This window comes from Malania oleifera, chromosome 5, assembly GCF_029873635.1.
Source record: "Malania oleifera isolate guangnan ecotype guangnan chromosome 5, ASM2987363v1, whole genome shotgun sequence".
Taxonomy (NCBI): Eukaryota; Viridiplantae; Streptophyta; class Magnoliopsida; order Santalales; family Ximeniaceae; genus Malania; species Malania oleifera.
In genome coordinates, this window is record NC_080421.1 from 101,519,912 (window position 1) to 101,535,776 (window position 15,865).

At 33.0% G+C, this 15,865-nt stretch overlaps 1 protein-coding gene across 1 annotated transcript; it reads left to right on the plus strand.

Moving 5' to 3' along the window:
• The first annotated feature begins 7,360 nt into the window (after positions 1 to 7,360).
• On the plus strand, positions 7,361 to 8,645 carry LOC131155572 (protein SENESCENCE-ASSOCIATED GENE 21, mitochondrial-like). Its single transcript, XM_058108797.1, has 2 exons — positions 7,361 to 7,954; positions 8,203 to 8,645. The coding sequence occupies exons 1-2, from the start codon at positions 7,881 to 7,883 to the stop codon at positions 8,414 to 8,416; spliced, it is 288 nt and encodes a 95-aa protein (XP_057964780.1). The 5' UTR covers positions 7,361 to 7,880; the 3' UTR covers positions 8,417 to 8,645.
• The last annotated feature ends 7,220 nt before the right edge of the window (positions 8,646 to 15,865 follow it).

Genomic DNA, 15,865 nt, shown 5'->3' on the forward strand with positions numbered 1-15,865 from the left:
AGGGCGTGTAGATGATTGTCCCTCACCAAAAGGGGATATACCAAGATGAGCCATGTGATCTTTATACAAATACGTTTAAGCTTTTTGTTACAAGGCTCTAATACGAATTGTTAGTTTTGGTGAAATCTCAAGAAGGGGGGTGAATTGGATATTTAAAAAATTTAGGTAAACTATTTTACCTATTTTTTTAAACAAACACAATCTCAAGTTTAGGGTTTCTCAATCAATCTCAAATGTTATAAATATTCAAACATACAAGTGCGGAAATTTAAATAAGAGAAGGGATAGAGAAAAACAAACACAGTGATTTTTACAAGATTTGGCGATTCCCGCTTACGTCCTTGCCTTAAGACAACCGTTTGAGGATTTCCACTATTGACTCCTTTAACGAAGGCGGAGCTACCTTATACGACACTCCTTCACTCGGGCGGAGATACCCATTACAACACTCCTTGTAGGCAGAGCTACCTCTCCAAACGATATGGTCTCGCTTGGCACGGTTCAAAACTCGAATCGCAAAAATATGAATGAAAAATTTTTTTGTGTACAATCAAATGCTCCTTTAAGAACTGGTTAGTACAATGAAAGAACTTTTTCTAATGCACTCTCACAAGATAATAATGAAGCTCAACCAGTTGGTGAAGATTCTCTCAAAAAGATTTTGAAATAAATGAGAGTAGATGATATTTGATGTGAGAAAAAGAGTATAATAAATGCCCAAAGATGCAAGAGTATTAAATGATATTTGCAAAAGTATTCTCCAAGTGTTTGGGCTTTGTATTTATAGGCAAATACAAGAAATAACCGTTATATGACCATTAGGTATTAAAATAATATTTAATTTCAAATTTTATGGCCGTTTTCTAGTCAGAATTGTCAAAACCCGAGAGTTCTTGTCGACTGAACTGAGGTTTGGTCGACCCACCCAAGGAGGATTTCCCTTTTAGCGCAATTTGGTCGACTGACCTAATGATCCGATTGACTGATCTAATGATTCAGTCTGCCAGATCATACTCGGATGATTGTCAGTCGACTAAGCAATACATCCAGTCGACAAAACCCGTTAAGAATTTGAGTTTCAGCCATTTTTCAAGTTCAAAACCATTTCAAACCTTTTGATTTAGTTTATCATTTTTGATAAAAAGGTTTTCCATGAAAATTTGAGTTCCTAGGATTAATATATGGTCATTAGAGAGCTTCACATTAAATCAAATGAGATATGCATGAACAATTGAATCTTAATATATTACAACTGAAAAAGAAAATACGTGTCTTCAATCGTTGCTTTTCAATTTGTAATGGAATGAGCCGCGTGACGTGTGTTTTGAGTGTCTAATAGCTTCCATTTTGCATTTACAATTTGTGCCTTCTAAAATATAAACCTGTTCATATACTAAATGTACAAATGAGATGTTTGTGATTTGTCATTATCAAAACGAGATAGAACTCAAAAAGTCAACATTATTTTCCTCATTATTATTACTGTTTTATAGTAATAAATATTATTATTAGTTTTTTATTATTGCTATTGAAATTAGTATTAACTGTTATTTTTTTATAATAATAAAATTAGTATTATTATTGCTTTTTTTTTTGTTTGATTATTATTTTTTTATTTTATAATGCTATTTATTATTGGTGTAATTATTTTTTATTGTTGTTATGACTATTTTTTATTATTTTTATATTATTTATCACCCTTAAAATAATAATAATAACAATTTATTATTTTTCTTGCTGTTATTATTTTACAATAATAAATATTTTTCTTATCATAGTTATTATTAGTTGTTATTATTTTTATTATTTTTATAAAAATGATTTTCCTTATAATAATTATTACAATTTTGACTTTTTTATTATTATTTATAATGTTCTTGTTGTTATTGTAAATTTAATTATTATTTTAATTGTAATGAATACAATTATTAGTTGTTATTATTGTCGTTATAATTGTTATTAGTTGTTATTGTTTTTATAATAATAATAACAATTAGTATTATTATTTATTTATTTTTTTGTTTGATTATTACTTTTCTATTTTTTTTATAATAGTGATTATTACTAGTGTAATTATTATTGTTTAGATAAGACACTAATCTCTCATGAGGTTTGGCAAAAAGACAATGATCTCCCTAGAGGTTTTAAAAATTTCAACTACCTTTCATAAGGTTTGTTGAAAAGACACAAACCTCTCATTGTATTTTGTAAAATGACAATTTCTTTTAGGGGAGGTTTATGTCTTTTTGGCAAACCTTAGGATAGGTCAATGACATTTTTGAAACCTAAAGGGAAGTCTTTGTCTTTTTGTCAAATCTCATGAGAGGCGAGTGTCTATTGCCTTATTGTTTATTATTGTTATTACAATTTTTATTATTTTTACAATAATTATTAATTTTATTTTATTTATTATTATTGATCTTCTTGTTATTATTATTTATTTTTATTAGTTATTATTAGTTGTTATTATTTTTTTATTTTTATAATAATTAATATCCTTAAAATAATAATTATTATTTGGTCTTTTTTATTAATAATATTGTTCTCTTTGTTATTACTATTTAATAATTATCATTAGTTGTGATTATTTTTATTATAATAGTAATAATAATTAGTACATTGTTGTTGTTTTTAGAATTTTTTTTATTATAAAATGAATCCGATTCCATGGAATGAAGATCAATTCCACCCTATTTGGGTTGGAATCGTGATCCTCTCATTCGCAAAAATTGTATTCCAGTCAAAATATGATTCCATTCTAAATTTTGCAAATCAAACAAATCAAACGCAAGAATGCAAATCTATTCTCAAGATTTAATTTTATTCCACAAACCAAATGGAGGGCCAAAAAACCCCCAAAAGCCCAAAGAAAGATAAGATAAAAGGCCTAGGATAAAACGGTTTAACATGAGAGTACTCAAACTCTATTTCACATGATCAAGCAAGGTTATGTGTGACATTTTCAAGTTAATATTTTTTTAATGCAAAAGATATTGGCCTCTTTTGAAATTTGATAAAAAGATAAGAATCTCTAACAAGATTTCAAAAATCCCACCAATCTTCTTAGAGATCAATTTTTGGGATACTTATAGTCCTAAAAAAATCATCGTTCTTCCAAATATAAGGGAAATGTGTGTCTGTTTTTTAACAAATCTTAGAGGAGATTTATAAAATATTTGAAATTTGAAAACTCAAGGGAGGTCTCTATCTTTTTGCCAAATATCAGGAGAGGTGAGTGTCTATTGTCTTATTGTTTATTGTTATTATTACTATATTTATTATTTTTAAAGAATTATTATTTTTGATTTTATTATTATTGCTTTTGTTGTTATTATTATTTATTTTTATTAGTTGTTATTATTTGTTTGTTATTTTTATAATAATTATTATCCTTAAAATAATAATAATTATTTTGATTTTTTTATTAATAATATTGTTATAGTTGTTATTACTATTTGATAATTATCATTAGTTGTTATTATTTTTATTATAATAGTAATAATAATTAGTACATTTGTTGTTGTTTTTAGAATTTTTTTATTATAAAATGAGTTTGACGTCATGGAATGAAGATCGATTCTACCCTATTAGGATTGGAATCGTGATCCTTATTAATAGTTACAACAAACCCAACTAAATATTCCTTTTTTCTATTTTTTGCGACTTTCTGTTTCTTCTGTAACCATTTTTTTATTCCCCTTTTGATTCCCTCTGTAAGTGTATATAAAGAGCTTCGCATATAAATAAAATCAACACCGTACAACCACTGTTCATTGGCTTCTTTTATGGTATCAGAGCAGTCGAGATCCATGGAGCTATCCTCTTCTTCTTCTATTCCTGCATCTCCCTCTTCTTCTTCTCTCTCTCTCACATCATCACAACCAAACTCACCACAGAAAACTATCTTCTCTAGAAAGCTCAGATTACAGCATATCTACGGGGCCAAGATCTCTTCTCCTATGTTGATGGATTAGCCTCCTCTCCGTCAAAATTTCTCCCTGACTCTACCGGACAACAACCACCCAGATCTAATCTTGTATACTTGGCCTGGCCTTGATTATCATGAAACATTTAGTCCCGTTGTCAAACCTTCCACAATTTGTCTCATTCTTTCTATTGCTGTGTCTCAGCACTGGCCACTACGCCAACTTGACATTGAAAATGCCTTCTTACATGGAAATCTCACAGATGATGTTTACATGCAACAACCTCAGGATTTTGTGGATTCTGCTCATCCTACCTATGTCTATAAGTTTCACAAAGCTCTTTATGGATTGAAGCAGGCTCCAAGGGCTTGGTTTGATCAGCTCAGTTCTTGGTTAAGTGAGTATGGCTTTCAAGTTTCCAAAGCTGATCCCTCCCTTTTCATCTTCAACACCCTAGCTGTTACAATTTTTCTACTTGTCTATGTTGATGATCTTGTCATTACTGCATCAAATTCCTCAGTTATTAACACACTAATTGCTGCCATGAGCAAGGCCTTTCCTATTCGGGATCTTGGAAATTATCTTTCTTTTTGGGCCTTGAGATTGATCACACTACGGCTGTACTGTTCATCTCCCAACGAAAATACATCAACAACCTCCTCACCCGCAGCAATATGCTCCAATGCAAACCCATGTCCTCACCCATGGCTGCTTCACTCAACCTCTCCAAATTTGATTCACCTTACTTTGATGATCCAGTCCTCTATAGAAGTCTCATTGGAGGTCTCCAATATCTCAACTTCACTCAGCGAGATATCTCCTTTGCAATGAACAAACTTTGTCAGTTCATGCATTCTCCCAAACTTACTCATTGGAGTGCACTCAAATGTGTCTTACGATATCTCAAGGGCACCATCAATCATGGACTATTTTTTACCTCTCACTCAGGCCCTGTTCTTCAAGCTTATTCTGATGCAGATTGGGGTGGTTGTCCGGATGATTATCGATCAACAAGTGGTTTTTGCATTTTTCTTGGCAACCATCTCATCTCATGGAGCTCTAAGAAACAAAAATTCATTGCTAGATCATCTACTGAGGCTAAATACAAATCCTTGGCATCCTCTGCCGCTGAGCTAATTTGGCTCCAATCTCTTCTCAAGGAACTTGACATATTTTTACCCCAAGCACCCACACTCTGGTGTGACAATCTTGGTGCTACTTACCTCTGTGCAAATCCAGTTTTTCACTCAAAAACGAAACATATGGACATTGACTACCATTTTGTTCGGGATCGTGTTGCTGCCAACAGCCACAGAATTTCTTTTTGCAGCACCAATGATCAGATTGCAGACATTCTTACCAAGCCACTGGTTTCAGACAAATTCCTTCACTTTACAACGAGTCTCAACGTGGTTGACACCCCTTTGGACTCGAGGAGACGTATCAGCAGTTACAACAAACCCAGCTAAATATTCCTTTTTTCTATTTTTTGCAACTTTCTGTTTCTTCTGTAACCATTTTTTTATCCCTTTTGATTCCCTCTGTAAGTGTATATAAAGAGCTTCGCATATGAATAAAATCAACACTGTACAACCACTGTTCATTGGCTTCTTTCAATCCTCCCATTCATAGGGATTGTATTCCAGTCAGAATATGATTCCATTCTAAATTTCACAAATCAAATGCAAGAATGCAATTTCATTCCTGAGACTTGATTTTATTCCACAAACCAAACGGAGGGCAAAAAACCTCCAATAGCCTCTAGAAAGATTAGATAAAATGCTTAGGATAACTAGAGAATGTGTTAAAATGGTTTAACATGAGAGTACTCAAGCTCTATTTTACATGATCAAACAAGGTTATGTGTGTCATGTTTAAGTTAAACGCAAAAGATATTGACCTCTTCTAAAATTTGATTAAAAAAAAAAAATGAACCTCCCACGAGATTTCAAAAATCCCACAAATCTCCTTTGAGATCAATTTTTGGGATACTTATAGTCCTAAAAAAATTATCTTTCATCCAAATATAAGAAAAGTGTGTCTATTTTTTTTGACAAATTTTAGAGGAGATTTGTGGAATATTAGAAATTTGAGGAGAGGTCTCTGAAATTTTTAAAAGCAAATCTCAATGAATATTAGTATCTTTTTTACCTTATTTTTATTATATTTAAATTCACATTTTTAGAATTATAGTTTCTTTTGACAATTGCATTATAAAATGTTTAAACTACTTTCATCATAAAAGGAAAAGTTGTTAGTTGTTGAAAAGGAGATTTTTTATTATTTAGTGTTAATTTTGTCAAGATGCATGCATGCTCTATAACCCTATTTTGTCTTTGGAGTGAAACAAGCTACCCTTTTCTAAAACAAATATACCTATTTCTACATAAATATATAATAAAAGTTGGTGAGCATTGACTATTTTATTGCCCATTTAGAGTACATAAGTAGATGTTTTAAGAAAATAATAGTCTTATACTGCAATGTAATTGGAGAAATTATTAAGTTAAAGCCAATCACATCGTTGATTTTAAATATTTTAGAAAATTTTAAATTAAACCAATGACTTTTTTGTTTAAAATCATTCAAAATTCAATAGTAAGAGTAACTGTCTAAAATATGTCATGATTCCGCAGACTAACTTAATAATTTTTCACATAATTAAGCGCATGGAAATAAATAATTTTTATTATTTAGTAATTTTTAAACGGCATTTTCGATTATGCAAGTGGGTAGTATCCTTTTAGAGTAAGAAATTGTATTAATAAAAAAAATTGGTTACTATATCGAAAAACACTAAGAAAAAGAAAAGAAAATATGAAAAAATTTATATTTTCATGTTTGGTTATTAAAGAAAGTAAAAAAAAAAAAAAAACACACACACACACACAAAAATATATGAACAAAATTTTGATTCTACTCATAATTAATATCTGATTTTTTTTTATTATATTTTCGATCACATTAAAGTAAATTTTTATTTTCAATAATATTTAACATGCTTTTCCTAAGTCTTTAATTATTATTTTTAGTTCCATTTATAAGTATTGTGTGATACACGCGGCATCTTACAAAATCAAACTTTGCTTTTGACACGAATAAAAAATTTGAGTGCCTTAATCTGATCCACCCAAAAAGGAGGGGCGGTGCCAAATTGCCATTTGTCCAAACAAAAATTAAACAATGTGTGGAAATTAGGAGGAGATAAGACACCATAAAGATGATGAATGTGGGTTGACCATTGACTCCGGTGCGACTGACGGCGACCTTCGCGCGACGGACCGTCGAGGCTCGCAGATTCCAGAAGGATCGACTCAGCCCGCACCTACCGCCGCCTCTATCCTCTCCATACACGTGGACGGTCCCGATGCCAGGGCGCCGCGTCCGTCCGCCCCGCTCGAATGTTCACATGCCCTCGCAAACCTTGATATTTCGGCCCCCACAAAAGTCGTCTACTCGTAAACCAACAGCAGCAGTTTCCGCCGTTCGATGAAAACGAGCGCCGCATCACCGTCCGATTAGATGGAACCATGCAGAATCTCGAAGCTTGACCCAGCAATGAACGGGTAGATTTTTTTTATTTGAAAATTTTAAATTTCTTGGTAAGGTTGGAAAACGGTGGAAGACGGCTCCACGGCTCAACGACCACGTGGCGATAACTGAGTGGTCCGTTGAGTAACAGCGGTGACCTTCTTTCACGCGGCGCCTCTGAACCCTAAATCTCTTCTCTCTCTCTTGCGTTACGCGTTCCGACCCTGCTCGCTATATATAATGGCGTTAGCTCTTCATCTCCAACCAAATATTTGCAACCCTAGAGCAGAGAAGCGAGAAAGAGAGAGGGCCAGAGGGGTTTCGTTGTGAAGAGGTTTCTCTCGCTGCTGTGGTGGATTTTCCGAGAAATCGAAGGAAAGCTTTCACGGCAGCGACAAAATTCTCTTTCTGCTTTCGATCGAAATGGCTCGCTTTTTCTCCAACGCTAAGCTGATCTCTGCTCTCGTCGCCGATAATGTTTCCCTCGCCGTCAACAGGTACTAGGCGTTCGTAATCATACGGTTTCAATTCAGAGTTTTGCAAAACTCGTTCTGCGCTTAGTTGTCTAGAAAACGGGGAGGAAGAAAGGGAAAAGGGGACGATGCCTTTCCTAATCTGATTATTTCTATCCCCCCCCCCCCTCTTCTACGGCAAGCAATCGTTAACAGCATTAAAAAAATTTAATGTGATTTCCTTTAATTTTTAATTTGGTTTTATATTTATGAGTTTGGTATGTCTTGTCCAGGCGGGGTTATTCTGCGGCAACTCAAGGGGCAGCGCCGAGCGCGGCCAGAGGAGCAAGGAGCGGCGTGATAGTGAAGAAACAAGGAGAACAGACGGGGAAGACGACTTCTTCGTGGGTCCCAGATCCTGTCACCGGCAACTACCGGCCGGAGAATCTTGCCGACGAGATTGACGTCGCCGATCTCAGAAACATGCTCCTGAAGAACAAGCACTGATCAATAGATGAGTTTTTCAAGATTGAACGGCGGTGATTCGTTGACGGTGCTTGGGTCGGACGCTGCACGGGTTTTTGCATCCCTTCCTCCGATCTTGGATTAGGAAATTTGTCGAAGCTTCTCTGTTCCTCCTATCGTTGACGACCAGATTTGTGACTTCGTGTTAGTTTGTTCATCTGTGTTATTTTTAGGAATATAATAAAAGTAATTTCTATTTGAGATTGCGACATTCCCCTGCCGATCAGATCTCTTTATCTTTTTTCATTATTTGGTAAACCTGTGCTTGAATAAAAAATTTTCAATGTCTAGTAAGATTATGTTTGGCACAATTGAAATATAAAATTTAACGAATCTAGAAATGATGTAATAGGATCTTATATTTATTTCGTCTGAATATACTTTTGAGATTCAGAATTTAAGCATTCATGAAGAAAATTTATGAAGCAGAGCTTGATTACTATTTCGGGACCAATCAAAGTAATGGATTATAGAAACTGCAACTCAGGGAAAAACAAAAGTGAAGACAGCTTACAATCCACATAAAAAAATAGAGCAACCTTCAATACAAAAAATAGAGGCAATTTTAATTTCAAATCATTCTTATCATTTGTATTTCAATAAAATTTAGATTTGGCACATTTATTTTGAAAATCATCTCATTCAGTGTTTCAATGTTTAATGCTCAAGTTCAATGTTTCAATAAATATAAATCTCTTATGAAAAAATATTTATTAGTTATTATGTGAGAAATGTTAATTGCATAAATTTTAAATATTTTTAATTTACATTATTTTGATTTTAGAAATTTACTTTATTGTGAAAACGTGGGTGGAAAAAGCATAGAGATTAAGTAATAAAAACACACGAATTTAATGTGATTTGGTAGTATATTTATAAATCCATAGAGCGACACTATATGAAAATTTTCAGAAATACTCCGATACCATACCACAGGAATATTGTGCAATCCCAACCTATTTTCAAAATTTAGCCAATAGGACACTTTGTAGGAAACATAAGTCAATTTTTTATTTTTTGGATTACACATCGGGTATCTACGTGTCCGTTTTACGGTCCATGTGACTAATCCTGCGTCCCTTGAAGTTGATCCCACAACTCCAAAGGGAGGATAAATTCAGGAGTCCAAGGGCGAAAACGAGTTCGAGAGGATTTGAACACCTGACCTCGTGCGAGGCACTCCTGCAACCCACACTACCACCTGAATCACACCCTAAGGGTATAATTTAAATAATCAAATATCTCATTCACACAATGCTTAGGCATCTCACTTACAACAATTATTAAGAATAATTGTTGTAAGTGAGATGCCTAAGCCTTGTGTGAATGAGATATTTGATTATTTAAATTATAAACTTAATTCTTTTCTATTTTTGAGGGTATATCAGAATATAATTGTTTAATTTGAATCAATTAATTAATATCTAAATAAAAATTACTAATATATTTTTATCATTTAATTATATCTATTTTTTTTTAAAAATTTGATAATGAATATTTTATTTTTTGTAAATGGTCATAATTATGATTATCATCGAAAATTCTAGTAAAAGGTATATGTAATATTATGAAAGATATTTTCATCTTCTTAAATTTGAGAAAAAGACACTGATCTCTCTTGATGTTTTAAAACTTTCAGAAACCTTCCTTGAAATTTTAAATTTGAAGACTTCCACAAACCTTCCTTAAGCTTTACTGAAAAAAGATATATATTTTTGTGAAACTCCATGAAAGGTAAATTTCTTTTGTCTTGTATTATAATAATTCATCTTGTTACAATAACATCATAATAGTCATGTGTTGGCTTTTTGTGTGATACCTCATGAACTAAAGGCTCAAAAAAGGATTAAATATTACCACCCATATCAATAAGATGCACATTTCTTTTCGGGAGTCTTCCTATAAGAATTTCATGATTAAATGTGCTTGACTTGGAGTAATCTTGGGATGTGTGACCTTTTGGAAAGTTTTCTAAGGAAGTGTGTGAGTGAGAACAAACATACTGAAAAGGACATGTGTTGGTCTGTGGAGCTAGTCATTAATCCGATAAGACTTGCCCCCTATTGTCTGGTCCAAGAGGAGGAGGAGAAACGCAGTACTCTTTGGTAGACCCAGATTGGGGCGTTACAAAAAAGTATCAAAGACATTATCCAGCCGGAAGTGTGATGAAACTCACATCGCCTGGGTTTGGAAATGTGGGTTCGCAACAAGGACGTTGTGTTCTGTAAGTGGGGGAGAATGTGATACCTCGTCGAAGAAAGGCTTAAAAAAGGATTAGATGTTATTACCCAAATCAACAAGGTACACATTTCTTTTTGGGAGCCTTCTCATAAGAATTCCACGATTAAGCGTGGTTGGCTTGGAGTAATTTTGGGATGGGTGACATTTTGGGAAGTTTTCTCAGGAAGTGTGTACGGACAAAATACACTAAAAATGACACATATTGGTCTGTGAGGCTAGTCATTAGTCTGATAAGGCCCGCCTCCTGTTGTCTGGTCTATGTGGAGGAGGAGAGACGCAGTACTCCTTGATAGACTTAGGTTGGGGCGTTACATTTTGAGTTCGATCTATGTTTTGTTGACAAATACAAGTATCTTATATATGTGCCTAGTGTTTTGAACATGTTTACAATTCAAAATGCACACACAAAAGAGGAAGATGGAAGCCAGAAAGGACTTAAAGCTCACATCATATTGACATATTTCATAAAGAGAAGAGCAAATAAGAAAGAAGACATTTTTTATTTCAATTGTAATTGCATTTGGTTTTCACACTTTGATATGTAATAATGCATGCATCTGCATGATATGGATTGAATGCTCAAATAACCGTAAACTGACCTTAGGGCACCTACACTTCATACAAAACATTTTCATAAAAAGATAAAATCTTACAAAGGTTTTTAATATAACTTTATAGTCAAATTAGGGCTTACAAAGACTTGGTCGACTGACGTTAGATTTTTGGGCTTAATTTAAATGTTCGGGCGACTGGAACCTCTAGTTATAATCAACTCAGTCAACCGAACCACTATTTGCCCTAGAGTCAAAATGTTGACCATAGCTCGGTTGACCGACCCTGTTTTAAACTAATCTTCTTTGGTTAACCGAATCATAAAAATTTACTTTTCCACCTACTTGGTCGACCAAACTTATGGTTAAAAAACACTTTGGTCGAACGAACCTCATGTATGGTCAACCGATCTCTTGCCATGGTCGACTAAACTCATGAAGGGTTTCAAATCGCCTTACGATGGTCAACTCTCTAGCTTCCCTGGTCAACCGAACCCGTTTCTAATTCAAATTCATTATGAGAGCTCAACCGTTTGGCCTTGTGCTCGATCAACCGAGCTTGGATGGTCAGTTGACCAAACCTTGCTTGGGTTGACCGAATCTCTTAGGTGTTTCAAATTTTCAGCGGTTAAACGCCATTAATTTTTAAACAAATTTGAAAATACTGATCGTGTCCCTAATGGTCATAATTTTCAAAAATTCAATAAATATCCATTTCATTTGCTTAAATAACAACTTTGATTAGCAAATTTTTTCTCACAAATTTTTTACTTAATCAAAGTTCCCCCACATACTCTTTTATTTCAAAAATCATTTTGGGATTAAATTTATCACTCTCCAACTCTCTTTGTTATATTTTTTGAAATATTTTTTAAAGAGAGTATTTTGTTTGGGCATTTGTTTTTAATTTTATTTATTGCATAAATATTCTTGAGCTTAAAATCCCAGACTCTCCAAACATTTTTATTTGCAAAAATCTTTATTGGAGAACGTATTTATCATATATATATATATATATATATATATATATTTTTTTTTTTATTTGTGTAAAAACTATTCAAAGAACAAACCCTAAGCTCTCCTATACTTGTATTGAAATATATTTTTGGGAGAAAATTTTAATAAGGTCACATCTTTGACTATTTTATCATACACATCATTTCTCAAATATTGAAAATGTTGTTTTGAGAAAATACCCTTTCTCTACTGAGCTTAACTCATATTATATTAGAGTGTGCATTTTATGAGCTTAAATGTGTACATCCCAACTTATTTTTTTAAGCATGTTATATGTATAAAAATGATTTTTATTGTACCGATTGGGTTTAGCCTGGAATTGAATTGGAGAGTCTCAGCCCCGTAAGTGAAACTGGTTGGGTTCAGCTCGGTAAATTGAATAGGGGAGTCTCCGCCCCGTAAGGGAGACAAGTTGGGCTCAACCTTGTAATTGAGTTGGGGGTTTACCCAGCCCCTGAAGGAAATGTTGTAACGGCTTCTGCTCCGCCTGTTTAAGTGAACAGGGATAGTGTAATCCTTGGGGGGTATACCCAAGGAGGGGATGTAGGCTGGTTTGGTCGAATTTCGATAACAAATATCGTGTGTTTCTCTTTCTCTATCTCGTTTAAATTCGTGCACTTTAATTTCCTTACATGTATGCTTGTTCATTTATCGCTGTCATTACTTTTGCATACATGCCCTTTATTTAAATGAATATGCGTCTTACATGTATATTTACTTTCATTACTTAATCATTTTCACATACACGCTTTGAAGATTAAATGGGATATGACGTGGTGATTGTATGCAAGTATTTAATTTACCGAGAATGTCTTATTTGGCTTAAATATTTGCATACTTGATTAATTGGGAATGCTTAGATAGACCCTAAGTTGTGATATAATGGCTGCGAAGTGAGTTCAATATAGAAGAAATTTTTAATACCCAATTCACCCCCGCTTGGGATTACACCATTTCCAACACCATATTATGTCAAATACAATCATAATTTTTTTTTTTAAATTTACATGAATGAACTCCTTAACAAAAAAAATTCTCATAAGATAATAAATACTTAGAAAAATAATTTTAGAAGGACAAACAGGATAAAGTCTAGCGAAATGCTCCCTTTAGAAAGTTCATTACCAACCGACTCTAATGATGCTTAAGAAAAAACCAATAACAAAAAATTTTCATTGAAATCCTTTTATAGTCCAAGAAGATTGATAAAATAATCTAGTGAGTAATAAACCTCCTTCACAATTTTTTTTTTTTTTTTTTAAATTGTGAAAAACGTCATTTACACTAGTAGAAATTGAAAAGTTAGTGTGAATGATTGTTAGCCTAACTAGGTTTTTCAATCTTATTTTGATGATAAAAAATGTAGATGGTTTAACATGTGTGTTGTTAAGTGATTCTATTTCAGGTATATATAATCTCATAACTCATATTTGACATGGATACAAGCTTGGAAATTAAAAACAAATCAACTGAAAGTTTCTTCAAAACGTCAAGCATCAAAAGACCAAAGCTTAAAGATAAAAAAGAACTCAATGAAAAGCTTGAAGTATCTTAAAGCTTGAAGATGAAAATACCAAAGCATGGAGACTCAAAGTTTTCAAGAATAACAAAAAGTTTAGAAGTCTTTATGTAAGTGCGTTAATATTTAAATATCTTTTAAAATATTGTTGGAACTCTTTAGGGACAAATATGGACTTAATAAACCTATTTCAAAACCTTGGAAATATTTTATGAAAGATTAAACCATGAAAGCAAGACTATAATTAAAAAAACCAAAAAGAAAATCCAGTCAATGGTCTGTCCAGCCGACTGACTTAACAAAGGCAAAATCACCCAGCCGACTGACCTAAAATGAACTGTGTCTCACCAGCTGACTGACAATTTCTGGAATTAATTTCTGGGAGACAAAATGGTGTCAGTCGCCTGTCCAGTCGACTGATCCTGTGTTTTTTGAACCACTCAGTTGCCTGTCCAGCCGACTGACTTCACGGGTTTTATTTTTTAAACTCCAACGGGAAGATTTCAAAAATTAGTTATATGAACGTTGTAAAAACTTGGGAAACACTAAAAGTCACTTGGGGAATAAGGAAACTAATCTAGAATGCCTATAAATATTTCTTTAATCTCAAGATTTCAAATAGACAAACAATTACACAACACACTTATATCAAATCTCTCAACCTCTTTCAAAGCTTTGAATTGCTCAAACTCTTGCTGAAGAGAGATCATCCGAATTGCTGTTGAAATACCAACCCAAGGTTCTCATATTGAATTTTCTCAAATCACAAAGGAACCCTTGGTGAATTCTACTTTTGAGTTTCAATTCTATTTCTTTGTGGTATTTAAATTATTGAAGTACCTAGAGTTGAAATTGTACTAATCTACTCTGTTTTGAAAGTATTTTGTAGTATTTTCTTCATATTTTGTGTAGTTCTTGGACGATTCGAGGTGTTCGGATTGTTGGCTAAGCAAGGGGATATTGCTTAGAGAGACGGACTCTAAACTAATTAAGGAGTGATCGAACGAGGGAACATCGTTTGGAGAGGCGGGTTCTAGCATACTGAAGGAGTGTGTAAAGGTTTTGTTCCGCCCGGTAAAGGAACTGCAATAGTGGAACCCTTTGGTGGTTTGCCAAGGGCGAGGACGTAGGCTATGTTGAAGCTGAACCTCGTAAAATCTTTTGTTCCTCTCTCTTTCCCTTACTCTTTACTTTTAGTACATATACAATTGCGTGGATGGTTTAATTGATAAACATACAAATTACGTAATTTGGAAGTTAAACTTAAGGTTCAATTTTGATTTGGGATTGCGGAAACTAAAAGGGAGTACGTTGGTTAAACCTTACTTTGCGGAAACTATACGGGAGTACGTTACTTAGTTAAACTCTCAAAGATAAATTTACCAAGAGTTTATCTAAATATTTGGAAAGAGTGATTGAATTTTATATTGAACATCATATTGAAGAAGCAAATTCATTAATACAGGGTTTAATTCAAATTCACTACAGGACTGCAAACCAAACAAAAACTGAAAGTTAAATTGTTTAAAGTTTGATATTGATTGGAGTGTGTTTATATTCCAAGAGTACTGAATCTTGAATGCTTTCATTAATTGAAATAGTGTTGTGGTTATCTTAATCTTGGCTTGGTTGTTTTGCTTTCCAATTGTGTTTGATTGGTTTGGATAGTGTGGTTGAAGATTGAATGTTTAATTAGTTGTGTTGTTGATTATATAAAAGAAACCAAGTTATTGTGTGTTTGACAAATTAAACAAACAAGTCAAAGAATTGGTTAAATAATAAAAGAAGTTAACTATTCTTAAAAGAAATTAAAAGAAAGTTTTTAAAATCCCAATTCACTCCCCTCTTGGGAAGTTATCCTAATTTCAATGATAGTTATTTCTTTCTATGAGTTTATTTGATGTAAATACAAATACAATTAAATAAAACTTAGAAATGTAAATTTTAGATCATGTAGTGTAGGAGGATGAATTTTGAACTTTGAATTTAAATTTGTATAGATCTAAATGAAACCTAACATATTTTTGGACTGCATTTTGTTCAAATACACATAAATTCAAATTAAACACTTAAAATTTGATCTTTTTGCCAAGCATAGAATTA

Coding starts and splice junctions, on each gene's coding strand:
- LOC131155572 (XM_058108797.1), top strand. CDS start 7,881: ATGGCTCGCTTTTTCTCCAACGCTAAGCTGATCTCTGCTCTCGTCGCC. Junction 7,955..8,202: donor GTTTCCCTCGCCGTCAACAG/GTACTAGGCGTT, acceptor TGTCTTGTCCAG/GCGGGGTTATTCTGCGGCAA.